This window comes from Thalia democratica, chromosome 4, assembly GCF_965202585.1.
Source record: "Thalia democratica chromosome 4, ktThaDemo2.hap1.1, whole genome shotgun sequence".
Lineage (NCBI taxonomy): Eukaryota > Metazoa > Chordata > Thaliacea > Salpida > Salpidae > Thalia > Thalia democratica.
The window spans coordinates 35,297,447-35,310,856 of NC_139168.1; the positions used below are offsets into that span (position 1 = coordinate 35,297,447).

Sequence of the window (13,410 nt, forward strand, 5' to 3'; positions counted from 1 at the left end):
AGGATTCTAAGCATATGTTAGTTGAGTTATTTTAAGCTTTGTTGTTAGATCGAGTTTTAATGGTAGGAAAAAGTTTAAGTCAGTAAAATTACCTAAAAAGTTAGTTTAACATATTTTTAAGTCTTTTAAGCAGACGATTTAATTTTTTTTTAATACGATCATGATTTATATCTTCGCTCTTATAGAGTTTTACTGGACTAAAACGCTCTTAACAAAAAACATTTATAAAAGTATTTATAAAAAATCAAATGATTGTTATAAGTTTATATAAATCAATCTATATATATTTAGCTTAATAAGTAAAATATGCTTTAACGTATTTCTTAGACATTAAAAAGTTTTGTAAAGCATAATATGTATATACTGAATTACAACTAGATATTTTTATTAAACATTGTAGAGATTGACTTTATAGAAAAAAATATTATGAGGAAGTCTTTAGACTTTATGACGCAGCTTGCTTATAAACAGTAATCCTTAGTTAAAATTCCAAACAATTTGTATCGGAATTAATTCAAGTTTGTCAAAACTATTCTAAAATTACTATGGAGTTTTCTTAAAAAACTTTCGATAAAAACAAGTAAGGTATAGTAGAAAACGAATTTCGTAATTGCTAAATACGTTACTAAGTAGTGTTTTTAAAGTGAGCCCATATACGCAGTTATGTCTATAGAAATCTTTTAACTTTGAACAAGTCATTCTAATGAAATTGAAACTAAATATAAAAAAGTAGGATAATCTATTTTTATTAAAAAAGTATTTTGTGAAGAAGTTATAAAGCATTAAATACTTACTTATGCAACTTAATCTAAATAACAATTTAACAAAAATATGTACCAAAAACGTAATATTCCATTGTTTTAGTGGGTAACTTTATTTCATTTAAAAGTTATGTAAGTTTATTTATAACACTTGTCTATTTCATTCACAAATAAGTACCTAACTGTATTTTTCTTAATTAAATTTAATCTTAAATTTTTGCTTTTAATTCAAAAAATATATTTTTTCTAAAAGTTAGATACAACCTTGTATATTGGGAGTAAATATGGTAACTACCTTTCACTAAAGGGTAAAATATGAAATAAGATCAAGAACAGTTGTACTAAGCAATTTAAAGAGTAAGTATTTGCTGTAAGTAGATTTATTAGTTGTCTTTAGTTTTACAACTTTTAATAATTATGAGGAGATATCTAAAACATTTTTTTTTAAACTGATAAAAAAAGCTATATATTACTTTTCGATATATATATTTCGTGCACCAGGTCCTTGGACCAAATTTTTTGAGCGTTTTTTGTCGTTCAATAAACAATATATAGTATAAAAAGTCGAACTTAAAAAAGGAATATAAAATATTCAAAATAGTTCATAAATTAAAGTATTTACTAAAACTCAATTTATAGATCACAGAAATTAACCTCTGAAAACTTGATGAAAATTAAAAAAAATAAGTTAAAACAAGTAAAGTACTTGTAACTAGTATTTATGGTATAACAAAATTGTTTGCTAGTTTGCTAGGTCATATCAGTTTGCTAGTTATATTATTTTATCGCTATTGTCTTGGTTTTTAAGCTTATCTATACATTTATTTAAAAGTGTAAAACATTTCAAATGTATGAACTTCAAATTCTTACTAATATTTTATACATGAAATTTCAAGCATAATTTTTTTTTTTGTTTTACCTTTTTACAAAGCAAAAATTTATTTTTATACGTTATCTCAAAAGATTGTAAAATGAATTAACTAAAAAGACCGAAAAATGTTTCATAGATAAAAATTAAATAAATAGTCTTTTATATTGAGTTAGAATTTTATCATGAAGTATTAACTTATCTAAAGTTTTGAATAGTTTACTCTCCGAAAATGAGCTTTCTTGTAGTTTACTTGTACTTTATTTAATTATTTTAATATTGAAAATTCAGTAAGAACAAAATTTAAAAAATTTCTTTATAATTCTTAAACTACTAAACAAGAATTTTCAGACTAGATAAAATTACACAAACTATCTCTCAAAAACTTCATAAAAAACATGAAAAATAAACCCGTGTGTAATAACGGGGGAGTCTGGAGTACTAAACATAAAAGGTACAAACAAATTAATAAAATAAATTTTTAAAGCCAAAACTCAGACTAAACATATTTTTAGTTGGAAACCATAAAATGTTTGCCTTAAGAAATAATACTTAAAATAAACAGCCGTAAATTTGTAAAATTAAATTTGTAAACAGGTGTTTTTGTCAGTATCAATGGAGTGGACGAAATTGTACTAAATGGAGTAAGTTTTGTATCTGATATTTCTTAAATACAATTTTATAATGCTAAGATATAGTAGTTGATAATATTAAAAGTTTTACTAAAACGCTTTTAAGATAATTATACAAATATTAACTAAGTACATAAAATAAAATATCTATCTGGTTTTGTAATTTTAAAAGTCTTGTAAAATGATTCAACATAGGTTTAAAAATACAATTATTAATAAATTTTCAGTTATTGACATTTTATTTCAAAAAACGTTTATCGTTGTAGAGAGAAGAGTAATTCTGATGTTTTTCTACCAAAAAAAACTTATGAAACAGATACAATAGTTAACTTATACACTGGGCCGAAGTTGCTTTATTCTTTTTTTTCTTGTAAACAAAGTTTGATCTGAGTTAAAAAACTTCTTTTTTTTTGAAGTAACGTTTAGGAAATGGTATTTTAAATTATCGTTATATCTACAATGTTTTTCTTTGACAAAAGCACGAATTAGCATTTTAAAATTATTTTTAGTATAAAGTATGCTCAATGCAAAACGTATATTGTTGTAACTTTTATTACAAGACTTTACGCATCGACGATATATCTTGACGTCTAAAGGTTATGATACTAACTGCATATTTTACAAAACTGTTTTATATAAATAAGATTATGTCACTTTTTCAAAATTAAAAATTTAAACCTAACTAAGTCACTTTAACCTTTTTTTTAATAGTTTTAAAAACTTTAGGATTTGAAAGTTTATTAATTAATTAACATAATATTTTTTTCAGTTATTTCAGTTTGTAGAGGTAGAGGTTTTTATTTTTGTACATCTTAAATGTTTTTTTTTTGTAAAAGTCACAATTGTGATAAATAAGTAGTATAATTAAACTAAACATAAGTATAATAAAGATAAAAAATAGTGTTATACACTTACAAAGTGTATCTAATTTATTTAATTAAAACAGAACACCACCGCTGTTACTTTGACGACGGTTATAACTATCGAGGTTATTTAGCGAAGACAGTGAATAACAACACCTGCGCTCTATGGACTCATAGTAACAACGGTCTATACGATCTTTACACTGATGGTGTTGGGGTGCACAATTTTTGCAGGAATCCTGGTATAACTTTGTTTTTGTTTTTTACAACAATTTTGGCATTTTAATTCGTTTTTATAGTTATCTACTTAAAACAATTCTTTGTACAAAAGATTCTTAAACTATTGTATTTTTTTAGTTTCTTTTTTTTATTTGTGTTATCTAATAACTAAACTAAATTTACCCTTCTATTCTAAAATAACTTTTGTTTAATCACCTAATCAGTCTTCTTGCTAACTCATTTCTGCTATAAAATTAACTACAGGTTTTTAAAAAAGTAATAAGAATATTAAATCTATAATTATAAACAAAACTAAAAAAACTCAATTAACAGCCAGAGATAGTGATCGTTTGTGGTGTTATGTTGATAATGAAAATTTTTACGAATATTGCAATGCCACCAAATGTCCAGGTAATTTTAATTTGGTTTTTATAAACTTTAGATTAGAAAATACTTTAAAAGCCGTGATGTTAAAAAAATTGTATTTTTAAAATAATTCCATCAAATTAGTATAATAGTAACATTTTGCTTTGAAATTTTAATCGTTACTTATTAACAGTAAAATAAAAAAGTAGCTTTAGAAATGTTAGAAATATTTTTACAGCGTATCACTGAGTTAATTAGCTTGTGCAAACTAACTTTAAAAAACAGTTGTACTGAACATAAACTACCGTCATTTTTGTTTTTGACAAATAAAATACTAAATGTAGAATGATGTTTTAAAACAGCTTTTAAATATGTTACAAACTTTTTTTTGTACTTTATAACATCACTATTACTTTATGTTTTAACAATCTTAACCTACATTAACCTAAGTTAAGACATTAATTACATAGTTCACCAATAAATGTTTTTGGAACTGTTAAAACAATTTTGAGTACAGTAGTACATCGTAAGACAAGCTATAAGAGTGTAATCTTAAAAAAAAATATATAAAATGTTGCTATTATACGATAAAATTTTATTTAAAGTTGTGCGTTTAACTCGTTTTTTTTTTGTTTTGAAAAATGTTTCAAACTTTTGTTCTAAAAATACTCTTCTTTTAGTATTTTTATCTATTTTGCTAAGAGTGTTTTTATTTAATTAAATATAATAACACCTAAATCTAAAACGTTACGTTGGAAAAGCAACTTTTTTTTTTAAATATACTATAAAAATCTTGAAATTGTAAGTAGATATAAACTCAGTTTTAGATTTCTAATTTAGCAATAAAATTATTTCATGATAAATTTGTGATAAAACTGTTTTATTTTTTTCAAACGACTAAAATAAAATCTTTAAAATAAAAGAAAAAGCTTATTTACAAATTTTTCATAATTTGTCATACATTTTATACATATCTATAAGAACCAGTTATAGCTTGTTATAGTTTTAGTAACTTTATTTTTTACCATGTCTTAACGTAGTAGTTGGTTTAACTAATCTAGAATACGTGAAGGTTTAATTTGATACATTAGTTTTTAATTTGATTTATTAATAAAAAAACTATTCGAAAATAGAAAAAATCTTTTAACTAATTCAAATGCAGTTTTAAGTCAATTAAAAGACAAATGTTTTACAGATTCATACAAAGTAAACTACACAAATCTAGACATGGAAATAAACAATCCTGACACAACAGTTAATTTCATTTATGGACCACTTATAATTGGTCTTTCTGTTGGAATGATTGGTCTTTTTACTATAATGGGTTAGAGTAGATTTTTTTAGTTTTATTGAAACAGATTAGTTTAATTTATTCAACAAATTGTACCTCGTTATTAAGTGTTGTTCTAAACATATTCAACAAAACAATTTAAAAAAAAAAAGTTCGATATCAAGTTAACTTTTAAATTTCAAGTTAAAAGACTTAAAACTAGTCCAAATAGATTTTTATTTTAAAATAACGCAATAAAGTACGTTACAAAAAAAATTTTAATTTTAGGGAATATAAAACACAGAAAGTGTACTTTTAATAATTTTTTTATTAACCACAAACTATTTCTAACTGTAAGACTGATATCAGCCTGTATGCAAGAGTATTGACTTGTTTATAATTTGCAAAACTTAAACTTGGTTGAATTTTATTAAAGTTGTTTTGGTTTCAGTTTTAATTGACTGCATGAGAAAAAAGAAATACTGCTTTGCCACATCAAATACAAAAAATAAAAGTATAGAAGAAAGTACGTCATCTAATGAAAAAGCATCAGTGGATCAACTTGACATGTGTGTTGACAACAGCAAATACGTATATTAAAACAATTGTAGATTAGTGTTTGAAAATTAAGTTTTAAGGTACATAATATAAACTTATCTTAGTTTAAATAAAACTGTAAACTGTTGATTTTAGTTTTCGTAAAAGATAATCTTAAGAATGTAGTAAGTTAGAAAAAACTAAAAATTGACTAGCGGCTTTTTTAAGTATTCTAGCTAGCATTCTAAATTTACTACTAATTGTAAAATTAGTCATAAATAATAATGAGTTTTACTAGTTTGATTTTTTAAATCAAAACTTAATATAAATAAACTATTCTTTAATAGATTTTCTATAAAAGTTGATAAAAAAGCTCACACAACAACAAAAGTGTTCAAATAAAACATTGTTTTTGATTTTTGTCTTAATATTTAAAAGTTACAACATTTGAAAATAAAAGAAATGTTACGTGAATGTTGATTTATAGTAAAATTTAAAAAAAAAATTATTTTCCAAGTGCTCTCAATTTAAAACATGAATTTTAGTTGCACCTATAAAACAACTTTACAATCTACATTGAAAAAGTAAAAATATTTTGGATCAAACATTAAAAATGAAAAGTTTTATAAAATATACATAATCTTAAACTAACTTTTTCTTAAAGATATTTTTCTTCTAAGCTGTTATTTTATGCTTGCATAAAGCAATTTTAAAACATCAGTGCTATAAAAAGCTACTTAATAAATCTATTTTTCAATAAATAGACACTGTACACCTCTACTGCATTTATTTTTATTAAAACGGCATACTTTTTATAGACAATCCATTCATGAAATTACGAACGAAAATCAATCTGTAAAGCCTTTGGGTGGGGTGGTAACAGTAAACATTGATACTGGGAAAAAAACTTACAATAAAAAAGTTTGTTTGAATAGTTTTACAATCTTAAAACTTTATGTTAAAACTTGACATGAATTTTTTTTTTTAAATACCTGTTTTTAATGAAGCTTAAAACACTTGTTAAAAACATTTAATTACCTAAAATTCTTAGGACACATAAAGTAGCAAAAACTTTTTAAGACGAAAAAAATAAAACAAAAATCTTAAGTTTTAAAAGTATGTATAAAATTGTTCTGTGGAACGTAAATACATTTCCGCACAAGTTTAAAAAACTATTATTATGTATTGCAACACATCCAAACATTTACGACTATTTATAGCACGAAGAAATAAGTAGCCAGGCTCACGACCTTCAGAAATCTGTTTCTAGTTATGATGCGAGAAGTAAAGCACCTTCAACAAAGCATTTTTAAAAGCAAAATTTGGACAAATAAAGAATTAAAAAAATAAGAAACGAAAAGTAGACATATTTTAGCCTTTTTACTTTAACAGTTTTTTCTTTTTTAGTTCTAATGTTGATACTTGATTGAAAATAATCGTTTCGACATTTTCCATTTTGTATACAGTCTTGTTTTTGTTTTTACTAAATATTCTATAGTGCATTGTATAGCGTACTAGAGTGTAAAAAGTTCTAAAAGATTTTTACAGCTTAAAAAGTTTTTAAAGTTAAATTAATTAAGCTTGAATTTTCTTAAACAATAAGAGGTTTATGGATTTCCTAGCATTAACTTCACTGTACTTCGACTTATAAATTCTGTATAACTTAAAATATTTTAATTTTAGTTATATTTGAAGTATTTATTAGAGACATGTTAATTTCTAAATAGTTTTACTTTTTTTAAATGACTTACAAAATCATACTAAAATGTTTTGAAATTTTTATAATACTTTTAAAAGTTAATAGTTTTAATTATAAATAAAACAAATATTAGGGACTAACGCTTTGGTTTCTCCTATATACATTTTTTTATAAAATAAGAAATGTTTTCTTGTGTTTTTACCCAATGGTTATATAATACTTGAAACTTATATTGTAATATAATATATATTGTTAAAGTGTTTAACCAAAACGTAAAACTATAATTTAAAACTGGCAGCTAAAATGATCAACTAAAATGTTCTAATTTTTTGTCTAACGTAAAGTAGCCTCCACGATTCGTAATTTTTTATTAAAAAATTCTGTAATACTTACTGTTTTTTTTTTTTTTTTTTTTGGTTTTTACTATTGTTTAAAACTAACTAAAGCTTAATTGCCTGCAATAATTTAATTTTTAAGCTACGGTTTTAACAAAAACTTTATTTCCATTATTTAATTTTTAACAGTTATCGACTTTTTATATTCTAAAAAACCTAAGTATAAAAAAATAGGAATAGTATGTTTTAGCTTAATTAATTTTTCAAATGATATAGAACTTTTTTTTTTAAATCAAATATACGCATTTTATTTTTGTAATTCTGTTAAAAATAATATTTCACTCTATTAGAGATCTTAAATTATAGTTAGTTTATTTTTAAAATGACACTCTACATCCTATTTTTGTATTTATCTCGTTGAACCAAAGTGAGAACCTTATTGTTGTAGTTTAAACTTAAGTAATTAAATTGGTTAAGATTTTTCTTTCAATACCTTTTTCAAAACTTAACTTTAACTACTAGTTAAATAAGTTGCTAGCTCGAATGGTATGCAGGTATTTTTTAGATTAGAATCGGACAGTTTCTGATAATTTAAAAAATAAAAAAATAACCTAAAACTATTGAAAAAAACTGTCTAAATTCTTTAGAGAAGCACTTAGCGAGAGATCATTTGTTAATAAAAAAAAAATCAACTCTGCTTGAAAATACTTACTTATGGAAAAATATAATATTAGTGTTGGAACAAGGAACTACTTTTTTTTATTTCTATATCATGTTTCTCTATAAGTAAGTATTTTTGAACAGAATTGAAAATGATTTTAAATAAACGAAACATCTTTTACTAAGTGTTTTTGTTTAAAAACTTGGGACAGCTTTTCTCGATCGTTTTTTAACCAATTTTTTATTAGTTTAATAAATAGTTATAACTTTTTAAATAAAAGTGCTTGGTAACTAAAGTACGTAACGTTATCGGTTTTGATAAATAAACTTTTTTTCTATTAAAAAGATTTAAAAAAAAATAAAACGGTAATAAAAATGAAAACGGCAAGAAAATGGCAAGACTCACTGGACAACGTGTCAAAAGCGTTGCTCAGCGAAGTCGCTGTTGAAAGCATGCAATACCTGGAAGTGAAAACGGGCTTTGAGAATTTACACGCTCTTTCAAATGAAAAGTTTAAAATTTACAGTTGCTCCCACTGCTACAACAGCTCGAACTGTTTCGACTATTTGATGGCCAACTTCTACAACCACAAAGAAGACTCGCATTTTCTTACGCTTTGGAAGTACTGCCACTCAGATAACACGTCGGTAGTAATTTTCAAAAAAGTTATTTCCACACCTCTTTCTTTTTTTACTTTTATTCCGGAGCAAAAACTGATAATAGGTATGCGTTTTAAAAATAAAGTTTATTAAGTAAAACATAAAACTTTGAAAAAACTTTAAATAATTGTTGCAGATTTATTGCATAACATAAAAGCACAAGTAGATATTGTTTAAGTTCAGTCAAAGTTGCAAATGTAATTAAACAAAAGATTTGAACTCTTTGGTTATCTTCATCATTCAAACTTTTAAAGCTTAAAACCAGATAGCTTTAACTATGAACAAAATCTTAATTTCCTTGGTTATGTAACTCAGCTTAAGAAGTATTTAAAATATACCAATCATAGTTTTTATCATAGGCAATGATAATTATATAAAAACATCAAATTTATTTGAATTTTTTTTTTATTCATAGGCTATTCTACCGACGAAAAAATTCGAGGTTACGACTATAGAAAAAGTTTTGGTGAAGTATTAAAGATACACGTAGAGCAAAGATTGGTAAATATAACTTACGTCAAAAAATATCGCTTGGTGGTTGTAACCGGCAGAATCGGTTTACGAGCATTCGTTTTAAAAACTGATAATCAGGACCAAAAGCTAGTCCAATGTAAAGAAAGTTTTGACACAATTCACTTGGGTTGGCTGTTAGCTTGTTCTTTTTCACAGAACCAAATAAGGATATTTATTAATAATAATTAGTAAAAGCAGAAAATTTAAACTTTTAACTTGTGGTGTACGACTCGATAACCGAAAGGTTCCTTTGTACATCAGGTCCTTAGACTAATCTTTTTGAGCGCTTTTTTTATCGTTCAATGAACAATATTAATAAAATATCAGATTTTAACTGCATCATTATACGTTATATTTCTAATTGTTAAATTTAAGCTTTTAACTATTTTTGGTAGTACAAAAAAACTCTTGGCTTTTTTTGAATTATTTAATTTTTGTTTATTTAGATAATAGTTACAGAAGCACTATAAGAGTAAAAAAGGTTTATGGTTTAGAAATTTAACAGAAAAGGAAGAATACATACAGTACTCAAAGTACTGTAAAGAAGAGCAGCAAATTATTGTTCAAACTAGGTGTGCTTTGTACATATTTGATATAGTAACAAAAAAAAATATGAAAAAAGTAAACAAATACGGAGAAAACATAAACCTAACATCATTTTCTTATCATAAACCCTCAAACATGCTTATACTGAAAGATTTCGATGGAACTATCCTTTTTTATGATTTATGTGAGTTTTTTGTGATTCGGAAGATAGTAGATAAACCGAAGTTGATGGTAATTAGTTAGCGTTTGTAAAACATTTTTTCAGTCCGAATAACTTATGTTTAGTTTTTAAACATTTTACAAATAAACAAAAACAAAAATTTTGTAAAACCATGCATTTAGGTTTATTCACATAAACAAAAAGTTAATACTTATGATTTAATTTTGTTAAGTTTCACAATATTTAACAGCTAGAAATGAATATATTAGAACAATAAAGTTAGAAAAAAAAGGAAGTGGAAAACTAGTTGCGTTAAAACACAGTCCAGGATTTGTAGAGTGGATTTATGGAGAAGACTCATTAAGTATTTGGCGAACAGACATTTTTGAAAAAGTGTCAGAAGTTCAAATTAAAGTATTGAAATTTGTTATACGTTTCAGTAGATATTTTACACTGTCGAGAATATTGTAATTATGAAAAAAAATTAAAAGTTACTTATAACAGGCTTCTATTGTACTTTTTCGTTGAGTTGATATTGAATTTTTATACTTTGAAAAACTCATGAAGATAAATTAAAAGTATTGTAATATGTAGTTGTAGAATACTTTAAAATGAAAATGATTATCCTGTTAAATTCAAAAAGTCAAAAATTAAGGAAAAATAGCTTGGTAAACACCAATCCATTAAAAGTTAAAAACTTTAACTATAACTAGATTTTTTGCACAAAAACAGCAAAACATGCTATAAGTTTATTTTGCTTATTTTCAGGTTTTTTGAAACAAAATTTTACTTAATTATTTTGTTATCATTTGAGAAGAATATTAAGTAACGATGTAAGTTCATAAACAAGTAAAATATTTTACATTATATAAGTAAGTATAATTTTAAAACTTCAATCATTCAGAAAGTCTGCTAATGCAAAACTGAATAAGTATTTCTTACTAAACTTAAGCAATTTTATATTTCAGCAACTTATTTTTTTAATCTAAATAAAGAGTAGAAACTAATCCACATAAGTACATTTAAGATTATACTAATTTGCGTATTATTGCAGTTATATTTTCAGTATAAAAACTGCTGAAAAATGTAGTTTTGTAAAATTCACAAAACTATATACAAAAACAATATAATTTGTTTATCCTTATGACTTTATAACCTAAGTAGATAATTAAAATATTTAAGTTTTATGTAAAGAATAAAAAGTTTCAAACGAAATAGGTCAGTTCTAGAACATTATTTCTCTTAATATTCAATAGAATTTTCATTTTTCTCTGCATTTTTTCTAACATTTAGCATAAAGTTTTACAAAATACAGATTTTTTAATCCATTTCATATGAAGAAAAGCTTAAGAAATAGAAGAATTAAATAGTTACTACTTAAAAAATTTTTAAAGCAAAATTTAGAAAACTCAAATGTTTTCTATAAAATAACAAAAATTAAACTTTGTTTAACTTTAAGAAATTTACTTTTAAATAAAACTAACAGGGAAAAATAAAAGAACTTATTGTTACAGAAAACGAAAGAGTTTATTGCAGAACAGAAAATGAAATACACGTTTATAAACTTGATTTGTTGTTTAATATATTCAAAACGTACAAAACAACAATAGTGAAGTTTGATAAGGGTCAAGTTTTACACAACTCAGTATATAGAAAAGTAACTACTTAATTTACTTTTTAAGGAGTTAGATTGCTTTACTATCAAAAAATAATAACTCTATACTTTAAAAAAGTTCACTGTTATAATCGTTTTAAACTAACCACGTCTGTTTTTTTTTAATGTTTAAAGCAGCCTCTGTGTTTCTCACTTGCATATAATAGCAAATTTATAACGTGTCAAAACAATGCTACCATAAAAAAAATATGCTTTTATTCAAATAAAAAATAATTACTACTCAATAAATATGACCATTCACTTGTAAAAAATAAACTTGTATTTTAAAGTGCATTCAATATGCGTAGAATAACACTCTTTCGACATTTTATATATACTGTAATCCTATAATAAACCAGTTTTTTTCACGTTTTCATCAACATAATTTGTTGCAGACAATGCAGGATGAAAACTGTTTCCTGTTCACTCAGTTCGAGCCTCCTCCGAACAAGTTGCAAGCAAAAGAACTGGCAGGCATTGTGTTTGAAAAGGCGAAGCAGCGGAAACAAGAAATTACCGAGTTAAAGGGATCACTCGAGAAAAGCAACGGCCAGAGTTTAGATTTTGAAGAATTAGGAGGTGTCACTTTGAGTGCCCCGGAGTTGTACAAAAATGTTTACGATAATTTTAGCAAAGTATGTTGTTAGCTAATTCTAACGCACTACAAATAACCAAAAAGATTAAAAACGACAAACTTAAGTAGCCTACTTTTACTTGGAAAGTTTAAGAAGTCAATTTTTAAGACTGAACATTTTTCAGTTGTTGAATAATACAATAAGTCTTAGTTTTTACAGACAGTAATATTTAAACAATAACAGACAAACTTCGCACTTGACAAAAGAAATAATTACGACCAAATCAAAGAAAGAAAGAAATCAAAACTGCTATTCGCTCACAAGCTGAGCCACAACGACTTTCACCCGAAAGAAAACCAATGGTCGAACCATCACCTTCAAATGAGCACGTTCGCCACCAGATTGGTCACCATTCTCGACGACAACTCTCTCTTTGCCATTTCTCCGCTGTCAGCTGAAACGCTGCACTTTAATTACCCGTTTCGCACCGTAGTGCCCAAAATGAAGCAAGTGCAGCTGAGTTTGGACGGAAAGTACTACAACTCCTTGCTTGACAACGGTGCTCTTGTCGGGGTAGACTGCAGTAAGAATCCAGCCGACATAACTTTTAAGCATTCTACCAAAACTGGATTCACGGTATTTTTTACTTGTTTGATACGACAGCATAATGAAACTAGACTAGAATTTAAGGCTAGATGACTAAAAAACTAAAAAATTAAGGTCAAGAGTCTATGTTTGGTGAATATTAGACTATCGCAAAACTTTGACCATCCTGTAGTATTTGTCGGCATGGAAAATGGGTCAATTAAAATCTTCGATGACTTTGAAAGGTATAACTTAATAAGTAAGTGGGTAGAAACAGTTGTTTTTTTTGTGAATAAGATTTTAAAAAAAAATATTGTTAAGCATTATTTGTATGAAGTTTGAATAGGTTTTGAAAATTATTACAGTACTTACTATTTTATTTTTCAACAGAAAAGAATAAAGAAAAGTTTAGATTCAACACTAATATTATACTTGCCGACACTCAAGTAAGCACCCTTAAACTAGTAGCTAAGTAAAAAGTATAAAACGTTGTTTTAGTGTAAGCAT

General features: G+C 25.1%; 1 protein-coding gene across 1 annotated transcript; it reads left to right on the top strand.

Annotated features, from left to right (window-relative positions):
* The first annotated feature begins 1,978 nt into the window (after window positions 1-1,978).
* Window positions 1,979-6,896, top strand: LOC145834971 (uncharacterized). Its single transcript, XM_082942501.1, has 8 exons — window positions 1,979-2,083; window positions 2,227-2,273; window positions 3,208-3,366; window positions 3,677-3,754; window positions 4,905-5,033; window positions 5,431-5,548; window positions 6,335-6,437; window positions 6,737-6,896. The coding sequence occupies exons 1-8, from the start codon at window positions 2,028-2,030 to the stop codon at window positions 6,827-6,829; spliced, it is 783 nt and encodes a 260-aa protein (XP_082798627.1). The 5' UTR covers window positions 1,979-2,027; the 3' UTR covers window positions 6,830-6,896.
* The last annotated feature ends 6,514 nt before the right edge of the window (window positions 6,897-13,410 follow it).

Coding starts and splice junctions, on each gene's coding strand:
- LOC145834971 (XM_082942501.1), top strand. CDS start 2,028: ATGAAAAATAAACCCGTGTGTAATAACGGGGGAGTCTGGAGTACTAAA. Junction 2,084..2,226: donor TGGAGTACTAAACATAAAAG/GTACAAACAAAT, acceptor ATTTGTAAACAG/GTGTTTTTGTCAGTATCAAT. Junction 3,755..4,904: donor CAATGCCACCAAATGTCCAG/GTAATTTTAATT, acceptor AATGTTTTACAG/ATTCATACAAAGTAAACTAC.